This window comes from Sorex fumeus, unplaced genomic scaffold (genome assembly GCF_029834395.1).
Source record: "Sorex fumeus unplaced genomic scaffold, SorFum_2.1 ptg000098l, whole genome shotgun sequence".
In the NCBI taxonomy this organism is placed as follows: Eukaryota; Metazoa; Chordata; class Mammalia; order Eulipotyphla; family Soricidae; genus Sorex; species Sorex fumeus.
The window spans coordinates 37,273,698-37,288,681 of NW_026606155.1; the positions used below are offsets into that span (position 1 = coordinate 37,273,698).

General features: G+C 40.4%; 1 protein-coding gene across 2 annotated transcripts in view; it reads right to left on the bottom strand.

Annotated features, from left to right (window-relative positions):
* Window positions 1-14,984, bottom strand: part of KIAA0586 (KIAA0586 ortholog) — a 146,191-nt gene that overhangs the window by 72,341 nt on the left and 58,866 nt on the right. For both annotated transcript variants that reach the window (XM_056133223.1, XM_056133222.1), the window contains exons 21-24: window positions 9,375-9,493; window positions 3,448-3,647; window positions 1,169-1,328; window positions 427-646 (exon numbers count right to left, since the gene is read on the bottom strand). In XM_056133223.1, coding sequence (XP_055989198.1) covers window positions 427-646; window positions 1,169-1,328; window positions 3,448-3,647; window positions 9,375-9,493 — 699 coding nt within the window. The remainder of the gene's footprint in view (window positions 1-426; window positions 647-1,168; window positions 1,329-3,447; window positions 3,648-9,374; window positions 9,494-14,984) is intronic.

Genomic DNA, 14,984 nt, shown 5'->3' on the forward strand with positions numbered 1-14,984 from the left:
AATGTCTCCCAAGCACCACCGAGTGTACCTCCACAAGAAAATCTGAGAGATGCTTTAATCTTTCCAGGAAAAAATATTTAAATAAAATCATTTGGTGTTGGAGAGATAGTACTATGGACAAGGTACTTACCTGTATGAGGTAGACCCTGGCTCAAGTCCCCCGGCCCTGCCAGGAGTGCTCCCTGAGCACAGAGCCAAGACTCAGCCCAGGTGGGTGTAGCTCAAAACTCAAATAATAAATAAAAATTTTTAAATAAATAAAAAAGTACAAATGAATTTGATTAATATGTTGAAGATTTATTAAAACAGAAATTTGCTTGTGATTTGGAGCTTCTTTTGACATTTTAGATGCTTTCAACAGAGCACATAAGTCAAGCTAAAATGAAATTTTTAGACACTAAAGAGAATGAATATATCACTGCTTACATAGCTCTCGGAGAAAGTTCTTCCTGGAAAGAGTTAGGGATCTCTTCCTCCAGTGGTAGGTCTCCATCACTCCATGGCTTTGGAAGCTCTGGGCTTAACCTCTTTAATTTATCAACAGAAATTTCTGACAACGTAGGGGTAAGAGCTGCTGCAGGAGGAGGTGTAGTAGTGGGGGTAATTGCTGGAGTATTAAAAACTGTGACCACAGGCATATCGTTTCCTAAAGGATTTTTTAGATAAAGAAAAAAGGTAAACAACAAAAAAGAATCAGTCTTTTGTCATATAAAGAGAGCTTGTAAGAGACTCCATTTCAATGATCTCTTAATATTTAGTCATATAAACAAAAGTAACAATCCTTGGGGTAGCCATTAATGGGAAAATTCCTGTATTCATTTAGGAAAGTAAAAGAAATAAATAATTTTGAAAAGGCCAATTTTAATACTTTCATACACAAAGTCACATAACTTGATTGAAATTTAGAGTAAGCAACAGGGAAGTGTATATTAATCTGTAATGAAGGGAATCTTGTTCAATAATTGCTAAAGGTAAAACTGAGTTTTAGGTAACTATTTTCTAGGGGCTGGAATGAAAGTACAGGGTGCAAATGGCAGACTCAAGTTTGATCCCCAGTACCTCATCTGGTCCTCAAACCCTGCCAAGAGTGATCCCTGAACACAGTACATAATCTAGCTCTGAGCACCACTGCGTGAGGCCCAAACACCAAAAAACAAGAGTTTTCTACCTTTTTCAGCAAGTATTTCTTTCACAGGAAGAACTATTTCATTATCTGAGTCACGAGGAGAAGAATACGGAGTTTTTATCAACACTTGTTCCTTAGACAGTGATGATGGTGAGCAAGGAGGAGTTGGCTGTGGGGTAGCCACTGGGGTGCACACTCTTTCCTAAAACAAGCAAAAGAAAAGAAATGCTGCTTATAATCACCAAAAAAGGGGGATTCTAAACAGTAAAATACTCTCATTGGGAAAGTATGTAGAATTTAAATAGATAGGGATAGAGAGAGCCCTAACCCCTGGCTCTCAAACATCCAGCTATTAGTCCCAAGATTAGCCAAGAGGAAGCTCAGACAAACAGAAACAGCTCTGCCAGTGACGCAGATCCCAAGAACTCTAGGCCCCCTTCTATTATTAGAGAGGACGAGGAAACAGAGGTGAAGAGCAAAGAGGTAGATTAAGTAGGCCAGGTAACAGGAAAAGCATCACTTTAACTTACCTGGCATGGTATGGAAAATCAGCTACTTAGCACACAAAAACAGAGCTTGTGAAAGTGATGGGAGTTTAAGAAAAAACAAAGCACGGGAGGAGGAGTAAGATAATACAGAGATGTAAAGTACTGAAGAAGAAAGAAGTACACACTTTGTGTTCAAATCATTCGAAACTCAAAATGTATAGAAGGATGATAGTGACAATTAGTCTTCTTTCCTATCCTTGTCCTACTACCTTTTCTTATCAAATATAACCTTGATTTAAGGACTTCATATACATATTATGATCTGTGTAATAAATTTCTCATGGTCTGACTGCTCAGTTAAAGAGCTCACTGCATTTTGCTGGGGAAAGTTCCTCACAATCAATTATCAGAGGGCTGGAGTCACTCCTGGCAAAAACCTGGCCCACAAGGTCGGACAGTTCGATCCTCAGGCCTGGTGATGCAATGTTATTAGCAGAGCTGGGGGCCACTAGGGCTACACTGTGGTCCTCAAATGGGGCATGCAATGCTAAGGTTTGAACTCAGGGCTTTAGGCTGGAGAGAGAGTACTGGGGCTAGGTACTTGCCTTGCACACGAATGCCAGTTAGATTCCCAGGATCATATATGGTTTTCTAAGCACCACGAGGAGTGAACCTTGAGCAATCACCCATGGTTCCCCAGAGCTCGGTTGGGGTCCAATCTGCCACCCCACAAAAAGGGCAAAAGAACTCAGGGCCTCAAATATGCAAGGCCTTTGTGCTATCTTCCCAGTTCCATTAACTGCATTTTTTATTTGAACATGTAGTCAAATTTCCTTTCACAATCTTGCATTTTATACTACCACCAAAACATATAAGAAATTCTGTTTACCCAAGATTTGTTCAACAAGGGCATTATCAAACTTTGAGGGTTGTGTCACTCTGATGACCACGAAAGTGGAATTTCACGAGCAAAGGTATATGTTCAGCTGGTACAGCACTTATCTAGGACATTCTCAGACCATTATGCTCCCTCTGGTCCCATAGCCTTGATTTTTAAGAGAAATACACTAAAAATTTACCCCTAGATTTTATAAGCCAACAGAAAAAGAACATAGTATTCACAAATACTACAACAGACATCATCAAGAGAGGATCAAAGAACCAGAGGATATGCTTTAATCTAAGTGGGAACCCCAGACTCCATTACTAGCACCAATGGGTGTGGTCCTCCCCTCCCCCCAAAATTTAAAACTAAAGATTATTTTTTGAAAACTGGAAAAATTTTAAATGAATTCTGTATTATATAATATTGGCATAGCTATGACAAAATTAGCTTTGGGATATAATAATGGTATTTTGATTATATAACAAATTTTCTTGCTCTTAGAAGGCAGATGCTTTTCATGGTAAAGTGATATCGAGAACTTTCAAGTGATTTTTAAATACAACATAAAGAAAATGTACCAAAATTTTATCAATTAGTAAATATAGATATAAAGATATTTATTATATCAAACTTTTAACTTTTCTATAGATATAAAAGTTTCTAAATTAAAATGCTAAAGTGTTACTTTTGAATACACAATGGATAGTTTGTGAGGCTCTGCCGTGCGGGTGGAATACTCTCGGAAGCTTGCCAGTCTCTCCGAGAGGGACAGAGGCTTTTGGGGCGGCCTCTAATCGCCCTTGTAGGATTTAAGAACAAGAATTCATACTCCACTATAAACTATTGTCTTATAATACACAACTTAAATGTGTCTATTTTACTGTACTTCACCATATATATCAGAAATCCCCCATTATCCAAAGTCATGAAAGGACAATCATGCCTACCGGAAAGTATGTCTGACTTGCAGAAACATCCCCAGGCACATTTGCTGCACTCGGAGCCTGTTTTTTGGCTTCTCTGTCCCCCATCATGACAGCAATGGTCTCAGAAAGAGCTTCATTCACCAAGTGGCTAATCATGTCTGAATTCACAGGAACCCCTGCATCAACAAAAAGCTGGAGGGCACCACCACTTGTTCCTTCTACTAAAGACAAAAAAAAAAAAAAACAGAATTGTTCAAGAAACATGTTTGCAATCTACATCTTAATTCTGAAAATTTCAGAGACGAAGCTAGACATACATGTATAAAGGAGTAAGCAGAAGATTAACAATGAAAATGATAGCATACTACTTATGAAAGATAGTAAGATGATAATTTACATAACAAATATCCTCTCTAAACCAAAAGGGGAGGAGAGCATTCAAACAAAAATTTTATTTATCTAGCCTCTTCCTATCACTATAGAATTGAGTGATTAAAAAAAACTTGTACCATGGAGGCAGAGTGACAGTACAGCAGGTAAGCTGCTTGCCTTGAATAGCGCTCACCCAGCTTAACCCTCAGCACCACATATGGTCCTAAGCACTGCTAGGAGTGATCCTTGAGCACAGAGCCATGAATAAGCCCTGAGCACCACCAAGTGTGGCCCGAAAACAAAACAAACAAACAAAATAACAACTAAAAGTAAAAGCAGTAAATATGTCTAGGATCTAGAATTTAAAAAATTAGAACATAACCTAAGAAGGAATAGAAGATTATTATAATTAAGGACTTGAGATAATGGGGCAGGGACAGAAGGAATTGAAATGGAACTTTTTAGAAGCTGAAGAATTTACAGTATCCAATTTCTAGAATTATTTATAAAAAGAGCAACCCAAATGGTGGTTATAAAGATAGATCATTGTATAACTGAAACCCAAGCACAAAAATCTGTAAGTCTACAACTGTACCTCATGGTGTTTCACTAATTAAAAAAAAAAGAAAATGTTAAAAAAAATAAAAAAAAATTTAAAAAGATAGACCTTTTAGGGCTGGACAGATAGCACAGTGGGTAGGGCATTTGTCTTGCATGCCGCTGACCCAGTTTTGATTCCCAGCATCCCATATGGTCCTCTGAGCACCGCCAGGAGTGTTTCCTGAGTGCAGAGCCAGGAGTAACCCCTGTGCATCACCGGGTGTGACCCAAAAAGGAAAAAAAAAAATTTAAAAAAATATAGACCTTTTAGATCAATGTTCCAGGATAGGAAGCCCAAAAACAGATCCACATGTATAGCCAGCTAATTTTCAATAAAGGTGTCAAAGCAAGTCAATAGGGGGAAAGATACTTTTTAAGGAATAATCCTAAGCAATTAGCCTTCCATATACCCCTCTACTTTCCTCTCCCCCCAACAAAAAATCTGATCCTTATTTCATACCATGTTTAAAAATGAATTATGAACTGTTCCACTGATCTAAGTGACATCCTAAAACCTTTATATTCTATTAGGAAACAAAATTCTCAGCGATCTTGAGTTAGGGGAAAAATTTCTTAAATAGCACACAAAATTGTCAAGCTGTTAATAATCAACAAATTAAATTTCACCAAAATTAATCTTTCAATCTTCAAAACATAAAATTAAAGGAAAAAACAAGGTAACAGAGTAGAAGAACATAGTTACAAAACATGTATTTAGGGTCTAGAAAGGTAGTACAGCGCATAGGGCAGTTGCCTTGCATGCAGTCAATCCTGGTTCTACCCTTAACACCTTATACGGTCCCAAGCCCGCTAGGAGTAATCCCTGAGCACAGCACCAAGAGAAAGCCCTGAGCATAACTGGATGTGGGGGGTAAAAAAATATATATATATATGTAAATATGTATATACACACACATATATCCAGTAAAGAATTTGTATTCAGAATAAATAATGTTGGGGGCTGGAGTGATAGCACAGCAGGTAGGGTGTCTGCCTTCCACGCGGCCAACTAGGGTTCGATTCCCAGCATCCTATATGGTCCCCCGAGCACTGCCAGGAGTAATTCCTGAGTGAAGAGCCAGGAGTAATCCCTGTGCATTGCCGGGTGTGATCCAAAAAGCAAAAAAAAAAAAAAAAAAAAAGGCAGAATAAAGAATGTTTACAATTCAATGGCAGAATGACTAAAACTCCAATTTTAAAATGGATAAAAGGTTTTAAAAGATACATCACCAAAGTATATAGATAGACAACATATAAGCACAAGAAAAATTACACTATATCATTAGCAATTAGGAAAATTCAAATGAAAAAGAGAGTTCTCTTTTTTTTTTTAAAGATATAGTGTCTTTAATATGTTATCTTTTTTTTTTCTTTTTATTAGTGAAACACCATGAAGTACAGTTGTAGATTTACAATTTTTTGTGCTTGGGTTTCGATTATACAATGATCAAATACCCATCCCTCCATCAGTGCTCACTTTCCACCACCATGGATAATATCCCTCCCACCCCCACCCCCCCCATCCCACCCTGCCTCTGTGGCAGGGCATTCCCTTAAAAGTGAGTTCTCTTTACATGCTTATAAGATTACTATAGTTAAACACAGTGACATTACACACTGGCAAGGATATGGAGCAACACAACTCTCATATTCACTTGTTGGTATGTAAAATACACAGCCACTTTGAAACACTAAGCAATTTTTGTTACTGTTTTTTTTGGTTTTGTTCCATACCTAGCAATGCTCAAGGTTAGTTACTCATGGCTCTGCACTCAAGAATCACTCCTGGACATGGAGAGCACCATGCTGAGTGAAATGAGTCAGAAGGAGAGGAACAGACATAGAATAATCACAGTCATTTGAGGAATATAAAGAAACACAGTATGTGACTAATATCCACGGACAGTAGAAACAAGGGCCAGGAGAACTGGTCCATTGGAAGCTTGCCACAAGTGGATGGAAGTGGGGATGAGGGGCAGAAGGGAAGCAAGGATAGAGAAGGGACCACTATGACAAAGATAGTTGGAAATGATCATGCTGCCAAGTACTGAGTGCTGAAAGGAGGTAAAGGAATATACATGAAAGTATATCAGTACCTGAACTGGAAACCATAATGCCCAAAATAAGAGAGAGGGTGTGTGACAGAGAAAGAAGAAAAGTGCCAGCCATAGACAGGCTGGTGGGGGGCACGGAGGGAAATTGTACATTGGCTAAAGGATGGGTGTTGGAACATTGTATGACTGAAATCCATCATGAACAACTTTGTAACCATGTATCTCATGGTGATTTAATTTAAAATAATAATTTTTTAAATAGTTAACAAAAAAAAAAGAAGAAGAGTCGCTCCTGGAGGTGCTCAGGGATCAAACCTAGGTCAGCCACATGCAAGGCAAATGCTCTGCCCACTGTACTACCTGTCCAGCCCTGAGAGTTTCTTATTTAAAAAAAAAAGCTGTATCTAAAGATCTGCTTGCACAAGTGGAAGCAAAGATTAACAAATGGCACTCCATTAAGCTAAGAAGCTTCTGCACCTTGAAATAGTGACCAAGATACAAAGACAGCTCATGGAACTGGAAAAACTATTCACCCAATACCCATCTGATAAGGGGTTAATATCAAAGATATACAAGGCATTGGTAGAACTTTACAAGAAAAAACACCCAACCTCATTTAAAAAATGGAAAGAAGAAATAAACACAAGCTTCCTCAAAGAAATTCAAATGGCCAAAAGGCACATGAAAAAAATGCTCTACATCACTTATCATCAGGGAGATGCAAATCAAAACAACAATGAGACATCATCTCATGCCACAGAGACTGGCACACACCCAAATGAATAAGAATAACCAGTGCTGGTACGGCTGCAGGGAGAAAGGGACCCTCATTCATTGATGGTGAAAATGCCAACTGGTCCCGCCTTTCTGTGTTCATTGCAGCACTATTCACAATAGCCAGAAACTGGAAATAACCTGAGTGCCCAAGAGCAGATATATGGATAAAGAAACTATGGCACATCTACACAACTGAACACTACACAGCTGTTAGGAAAAATGCAGTTGTGAAAACTGCCTATATATGGACAGACTTGGAGAGTATAATACTGAGTGAAATGAGTCAGAAGGAGAGAGACACATATAGATTGACTGCATTTATTTGTGGAATATAAAAAAATCCAAAGCCAAGGAAAATGGGCCAGGAATACCAGTCAATGGTTGGTCAATGGTGTGGGAGACAGTGTGGGAGATGGAGGGTAGTTAAGATAGAGGAGATCCATTATGACAATACTAGTTGGAAATGATCACTCTGGACAAGAACTGAGTGTTGAAAGCAGAGTGAGTGTGGCAAACCATAATGACTAAAATGAGAGAGAGAAAAAGAAAGAGAGAGAAAGAGGTGTCTGCCATAGAGGAAGATGGGATGGGGGGTGGTTTGAAGAGGTGGGAGGGAAACTGGAAACACTGGTGCTGGGAATTACACTGGCGGAGGACGGGTGTTGGAACACTATGTCTGAAATGCATTCATGAACAGTTTTGTTATGCTTTATCTCATGGTAATTCAATAAAAAAAGATAAAGACCTGCTTGCAAATATTCATTGCAAAGTTTTATTTATAATAGCCATCGACTGTAAGTGGATTAACAAATATAGTATCTATGGTGTATTATTACTACGCACAATAACATTATTACCAAATAATTATGCTACATGGCAGAAATGAGATTATATAACTGCATATACATATACATGTACATATATAATTCTAGAAAAGGCAAAATTAAAGAGGTAGAAACCTGGCTAGCAGTGATGGGCCCCACAAACAGGGGAGGGAATTAAGAACTGACTGCAAAGTAACATGAGTGAACTTTGGAGAATGATGAAAATGTTTTCCTAATTCAAAATTGTGTGGCTAGGTTAGAAGGCTGCCTAATTAGGAGCCGGGGCAGAAGGCAGCTGGGAGAGAGAAGGGATCACTAAGTCAATGATGGATGGAGGGATTGCTTGGGATGGGAGATGTGTGCTAAAAGTAGATAAAGGACCAAACATAATGGCCTCTCACTATCTATATTGCAAACCATAATGCCCATAAGTAGAGAGAGAGAATAAGAGGAAAATTGTCTGCATAGAGGTAGGGGTTGTGGTGGGATGGAGGGGTGGGAGGCATACTGGGGAATTGGTGGTGGAAAATGTACACTGGTGAAGGGATATGTGTTTGATCACTGTATGACTATAATGCAAATATAAAAGCTTTTTTAAGTGTAGCTCACGGTGATTCAATAAAAAAAAAAAATTGTGTGGCTAATGCACAGAATAATCAAAATACAGCTGCTGACTGGAAAGGATAAGAAAAAAGAGAGGAAAGGGATAGATGTAGAAAAAGAGGAGAATGAAGAGCAGGAGGAGAAAGTAGAGAAGGAAGAGAAGAAGAGGTGACTAGAGGAAGAGGAGAATGACATGGGTTCTATAAAGAGAGGCTCTTTGAACTACTCAATGACTAGTTCAATTCTTATTAAATATCTCAGTGACAGTCCTGGGCTATGCACAAAAGAAATAAATAAATTTACTTATTTATTTATTTATATTTTGAGTTTTGGGCCACATCCAGCAGTGCTCAGGGCTTCCTCTTGGCTCTGTGCTCAACCTTCTTAATCCTGAATAATTTGCAGTAAGATAAATGTGTAAACAAAGAAAAGCATACTCTGATAGCTACCATAACAAAGATCAATACAAACTACTATGAAAAATATCAGTTTTACAATGGGAAGGATGGAGGTAGTAGAATAATCTGAATGATAGAGAAGAGTAAAAGGGAAGAGTGAAGGGAAGTAATCTCTACCACAGAGAACTGGGAGGTGATATTAGAAGGAGTCAGCTGTCTTTGAAGACTACTTGATCTCTAGAATTATAAATATACAATGACAAGAAAGTGTTATGTTTTATGCTTCAATTTAAAAAAGGTTTCTATTCTAATTTACTTACCAATGCCAGAATTCAATGGTTCACTTGCCTCACTGACTGAAACACTGACGTTAGTTATGGCCTGTTGTTGGAGTGGAAAGAGCCCAGAGATGATTCTTGACATTACCTCTTGTTCTACCCTAGGGAATCAAAGTTAAAGTTTCTTTAATCTGCTTGAAAAGTACAGAGCTCAAAGAACCACCCTTAATAATAAACTATACACATGGACACAAATGTTTACATGTAAAAGCACTCATTCTGAAAGCTGTCTCTGAAGAAAAGAATAATATAGATCTAGCCCCAAAAATAAGTCAGAGAAGAATCTTTCTGGGAAATAGTCCATTAAATCAAATTAAAATCTTGGTCTTGGGAGATAGTTCAAAGGATTAGGATACGCGATTTGCATGTAGGAGCCTGCTTTTCCTGGTACCACATAGTCCCCGAGCACCAATGTAAGCAACCCCTGAGCCCTGAGTTGGGATTAACCAGGTGTGGAGAGGGAGGGGGAAAAAAATACCAAACAAAAAACCCTTACAGCATAGTACAAAAAATAGCAATGGTTAACAGCCCCTGAGAGGTGGTCTGCAGTACTCAATATGCCAGGGGTGGGGAGATGGGGGAAATCAAATTAAAATCTTGATCTGGGGAGATAGCTCAAAGGACTGGGATGTATGCTTTGGACATTGGTGGGATTGGTGTTGAAACACTGTATACCGAAAACTGTTAATGATGTTGTGAATCTGAGCTTGAAAGGAATTTATGAAAATTTAATAAAAAACTTATAGAATAGTCAAAAAACTTGATAGATATTTTAACATCACTTGATCACTTGACATCCCGTTACTCATCAATTTGCTCAAGCGGGCACCAGTAACGTCTCCATCCATCCCTGTCACGTGCTAGTGAAGCCCAATGGCGTCTGCTCATTCTAGGAATAAGAACAGCCTCAAATTGATGGTTCAGGGTCTTGATGAAGAAGTTTGACCATCTCGTAGGTGGGCAGCCACGCAGTCTTTTGACGTCCCGTGGAATCCAGTCAGTAATGGCTCTAATCCAGCGGTCGTCTCTAAATCTCATTACGTGTCCAGCCCATCTGATTTTCGATGCCTTGGCAAAAGAGACAGCAGCCCTGATTCTTTACTGTCGATGGAGGTCGGAACTCCGGATTCTTACTCTCATTTGAGTGAAGCATGATACTCCAAGCATAGCTCTTTCGATTCCTCTTTGGGAGAACCGAATAGCATTCTCATCCTGTATTCGTAGGGCCCAGGTCTCTGAGGCATATGTTAATGCAGGAAGAACAGTGGAATCGAAGAGATGTTCCCGGAGCCGGAGGTCTTTGTCCTTTTAGCTATTTCTTTGACACTCTTGAAAGCGTTCCAAGCCACTCTCTTCCGCCTGCACAACTCAGGTGCCAGGTCATTCGTCATGTTGACTTCTCGACCTAGGTACATGTAACTGTTGCATTTGGAGATGTTCGTCCCGTTGACAGCAAATGGAACATCAGGAACAAGACCATTTCTCATAAACATTGTCTTCGTGAGATTCAGTTGTAGTCTGAACTTTCCACACTCACAGTCAAAGTCCACCAGAATTTGTTCCGCTTGGCTGATGTTTGGTGTTATTAGAACAATGTCATCAGTGAAGCAGAGGTGGTATAGTTGCCGACTGTCTATCTTCACTCCCATTCCTTCCCATTCCAGTCGTCACATGACGTGCTCGAGGGTGGCACTCGAGTTTTGGTGAAATGGTATCACTCTGCCGAACCTCTCTCCTGACGTCAATGATCACCTCCCTGTAGAATGGTGAAATCCTGGTAGTGAATCCTCAATACAGCTCACAGAGAATCCTGATGTATTGAGTTTGAACACCCTGTTTGGATAGGGCTTCGAAGACTGCTTCCATCTCCACAGAACCAAAGGCCTTCTTTAAATCAATGAACGTTAGACAAAGCGGCATCTTGAACTCCCAAGAAACCTCAATGAGCTTGGTTATCGTGTGGATATGGTCAATCATGCTGAATCCTTTGTGGAACCCAGTTTGCTCGCATGGTTGTCCTTCATCTAGTGTTCTGCCAATCCTATTCAGGATGCCTCAAGTGAACAGCTTGTAGATGACAGACAATAGGCAGATCGGGCAATAGTTGCCAATGTCGTGGATGTCTCCCTTTTTGTGCAGTAGTACAGTCCTGATGGCTTTCCATTGGGACGGAACCTTGCATTCAGACAGGGAGCGTGTGAAGAGCCGAGCCAGTGTATTGATGAGTACTGACGGCAGGTTCTTCAGGTGTTCAGGTCTGCCTTGTCTGGACCAGGTGCTGTTCGTTTCTTTACCAACGAAATGGCGTGTTGGATTTTGGAAAGGGGAACATTTGGAACGACATATCCATCCTGTGTTATTTGGTATGTGGGCCGGTGGAGGTGGCTATCAAAGAGATCTGAGTAGAAGTCATAGATAATCTTCTCTATTGCCCTTCTGGAAGATGTGAGAGATCCATCAGGACATCAGAGGGCAGTCATCTTGGTCTTGTAGTTGGCGAAGGACAGGCGGGCTTGCAAATGCTTTTCCTGGCTTCTGCCGCATCTGCCAGCAGTGCTGCTCTTCTCTCTTTGAGGTCTTCCTTGATCGCATCTCTGCACTGAGGAATAAGCTCGAGAGTTTTTGAAGACAGGCATTTTTTTGTGGCTATCTCTCTTGGTGTTCCTTGCACAATCATGTAGGTGAACCAGTCAATCGTATTCGTCAATGTTGTCAACAATGGCATCTTCCCACATTGCAGCAATAGTATCAAAGAGCGCCCAGTTGGTGGTTGTTCTGGGAGTTCTCTTCTTAAACTTTGCAGCCCTTTCTCCCTGCTCTGTGAAGTAGAATTTTGCACGAAGGAGACGGTGGTCCGATCCCATGTGGAATTTTGGGACAACAGTGACATCCGTCAGGCAAAATCGTTGATTGAATATGATGTGGTCTATTTGGTTGTGGAACCATCCACCAGGAGACACCCATGTCCAATGTTTAGATTCGGCCTTCTGGAACTGTGAGTTACCATGGAAGGTCTTGGTCGATATGATGACCTCAGACAGTCTCTCACCCTGTTCGTTCCATTCTAGGGCATGGGTCCCGATGTGGAGTTCTTTGGCTGATCTTCTCGGTCCTATCTTGGCATTAAAATCACCAACAATGATCTTGTAGAAGGTGTGGTCTTCTTTATAGAACTTCTCCAGCTCCTTGTAGAACTTCTCAATTTCTCCTTCATCATAATTGGATGTTGGTGCATAGACAACGAAGATAAAAACTGCCAGCAGTGAGCCACATATATTCAAGTGTAATTGTCCAATTAGGGCTATTAGGCATTCAAATGAATCAATGTTTATGGCCAAGTTCGTGTTGACAAGGACACCGACACCACCGACGCCTCTTTTGTCACTTGTTCTGAGGAACAGTTCTTCTCCAGTGTTGAAAACGGCGTGATGTGATTGATGCCTTCTTGTCCTGGTCAGACCAATGATGTCGTACTTGATCTTTCTCACTTGTACCATCAGGTTCTTGATGGATGCATCCGATGCCAGCGTATGTGCATTGAAAGGACACACAGTCATTTTTGTCCGTCTTCATTTTGGCAGCCTAGTTCGGCCCTGAGATTTTTATCAGCCTCTCCTTCCTTAGCATTCTTAACGTCGCTGTTTTGGTGGCTCTTTCGGGGTCAGTAAAAACCATTGTATTTACTGGTTTTGGCATATTGAATACACCACAGATAGCTTGCCAGGCTCTGCCGTGTGCACAAGTCACTTTCTTTAGCTTGCCAGGCCCTCCGAGAGGGATAGAGGCTTTTAGGGCAGCCTCTAATCGTCCTTGCAGGTGTTCCCATGGTTCAAACCATATTTGAACCCCATCAAATATGGTGCGGTAATCTTGTATTAAGTGTTTTATGATGTGTCACACAACCACAAAGCAGCCGCGTGGTCCTGAAAGCATCCTGGAGCGTGGGGGCAGCTGGGTAGTGGAGGTAGTGGAGGTCTGCCGGGCTGCTGGGAGCAGGCAGAGATCTCTGTTCCCGGGTCCATTGAGTTGGGAGTCCAAGGTCACAGAGTTCCGCTTCCCTGGTTCTGTGGGGCTTCACTCGTGCTTGAGTCTCAGCCCGAGTGTTCAGAAAGTGTCCTGGAGTATGGTGGCAGCTGGATAGTGGAGGTAGCGGAGGTAGTGGAGGTCTGCCAGGCTGCTGGGAGCAGGCAGAAGATCTCTGTTTCCAAATCCATTGAGCCTGGAGTCCAAGGTCACAGAGTTCTGCTTCCCTGGTTCTGTGGGGCTTCACTCGTGCATATATATATTTTATATATGTATATTTATGTGTATGTATGTGCATATATATATATATATATATATTAGCACACAAAGCTCAACTTTTAACATGTTAGTAATCTCTTATACAAGGGCTTAATGGTTTCAGGGTGAGAGACAACAATCTTTACACACTTTCCTCTAAGGAAACTTTAAAAAAAAAAAAAGAAACTTTTTTGGACCATTTTTAGAAAATTATTCATACAAGCAATACAAAATAAATTATTTAAGTCCTGCTTTGGGGGCAGTCTTCAAGGGTTGAGGATGGAAAAACTCAAAATAATGGTGGTGGAAAGGTTTAATGATGGTGGGATTGGTGTTGGAATATTAAATATAATAAATTATTGTGACCAACGTTTAAAAAAAGGAGTAAGACAAAAAATGAAATAAATGCCAAGAAAAAATTGCAAAACTCCTAATTTACAAATAAAAATTAGAGACAGAGAGATGTTTTACCCAGCTGGGAACAGATCCAAGCACCATTTGTTATGATTCCAAATAAGCAATACCAAAGCAAAACAACAAAAAAAAAGTTTTAAGTTTAGGGGTCTAAAAGAGAGTACATGGCATGGCGCTGGCCTTGCACGCACCTAAGCCCAGTTCAATCCCAGGGACACTCGGTCCCCCCAAGCACTGCTGGGAGAGACCCAAGCCCAAAGCCAGGAGAAGCCCAGAGCACCAGTGAATATAAGCCAAATCCCCTCAAATTTTTTCAAAAGGGGACACAGGCAATACAGCAGTTAGAGAGCATGCCTACCATGTTCAATCCTTGGCACCAAATGGTACCCCAAGCATTGCTGGATATAGCTCTGAAGGCCTCTCGAGCATCACCAGGTGTAGTCCTGGAGGCTCCCAAGCATTCAGGGTTCACCCAGGTAATCAGAGCATGTGCAGCATGGCACCAGGCCACTGCAATGAACTGCCACTAGGGCTCCAAGAACTCCTGAGCACTGCCTGGATGGGTGTGTGTGTGTGTGTGTGTGTGTGTGTGTATTTATTTATTTATTTATTTATTCCATAAATATCTTATGGAAAAATTTCACAACTCCCTTAGAGCTAAAATAGGTACAAAAATATTGAGTTTATTTAAGGAAAAATTAAATAGCTCTGTGCCTTGTCTGAAGTGAGCATAGTATGGGGTAAGTATTCTATGGCCTACTAACAGAACTATGATTATTTTATTAGGTTAAATTCCTGGAAATGATTTAGTGGATTAGAGAACATACATTCTTAAGGCTTCCATTACATAACAACAATCTTTTATCATAATAAATATAAATATGATCTAACAATCAG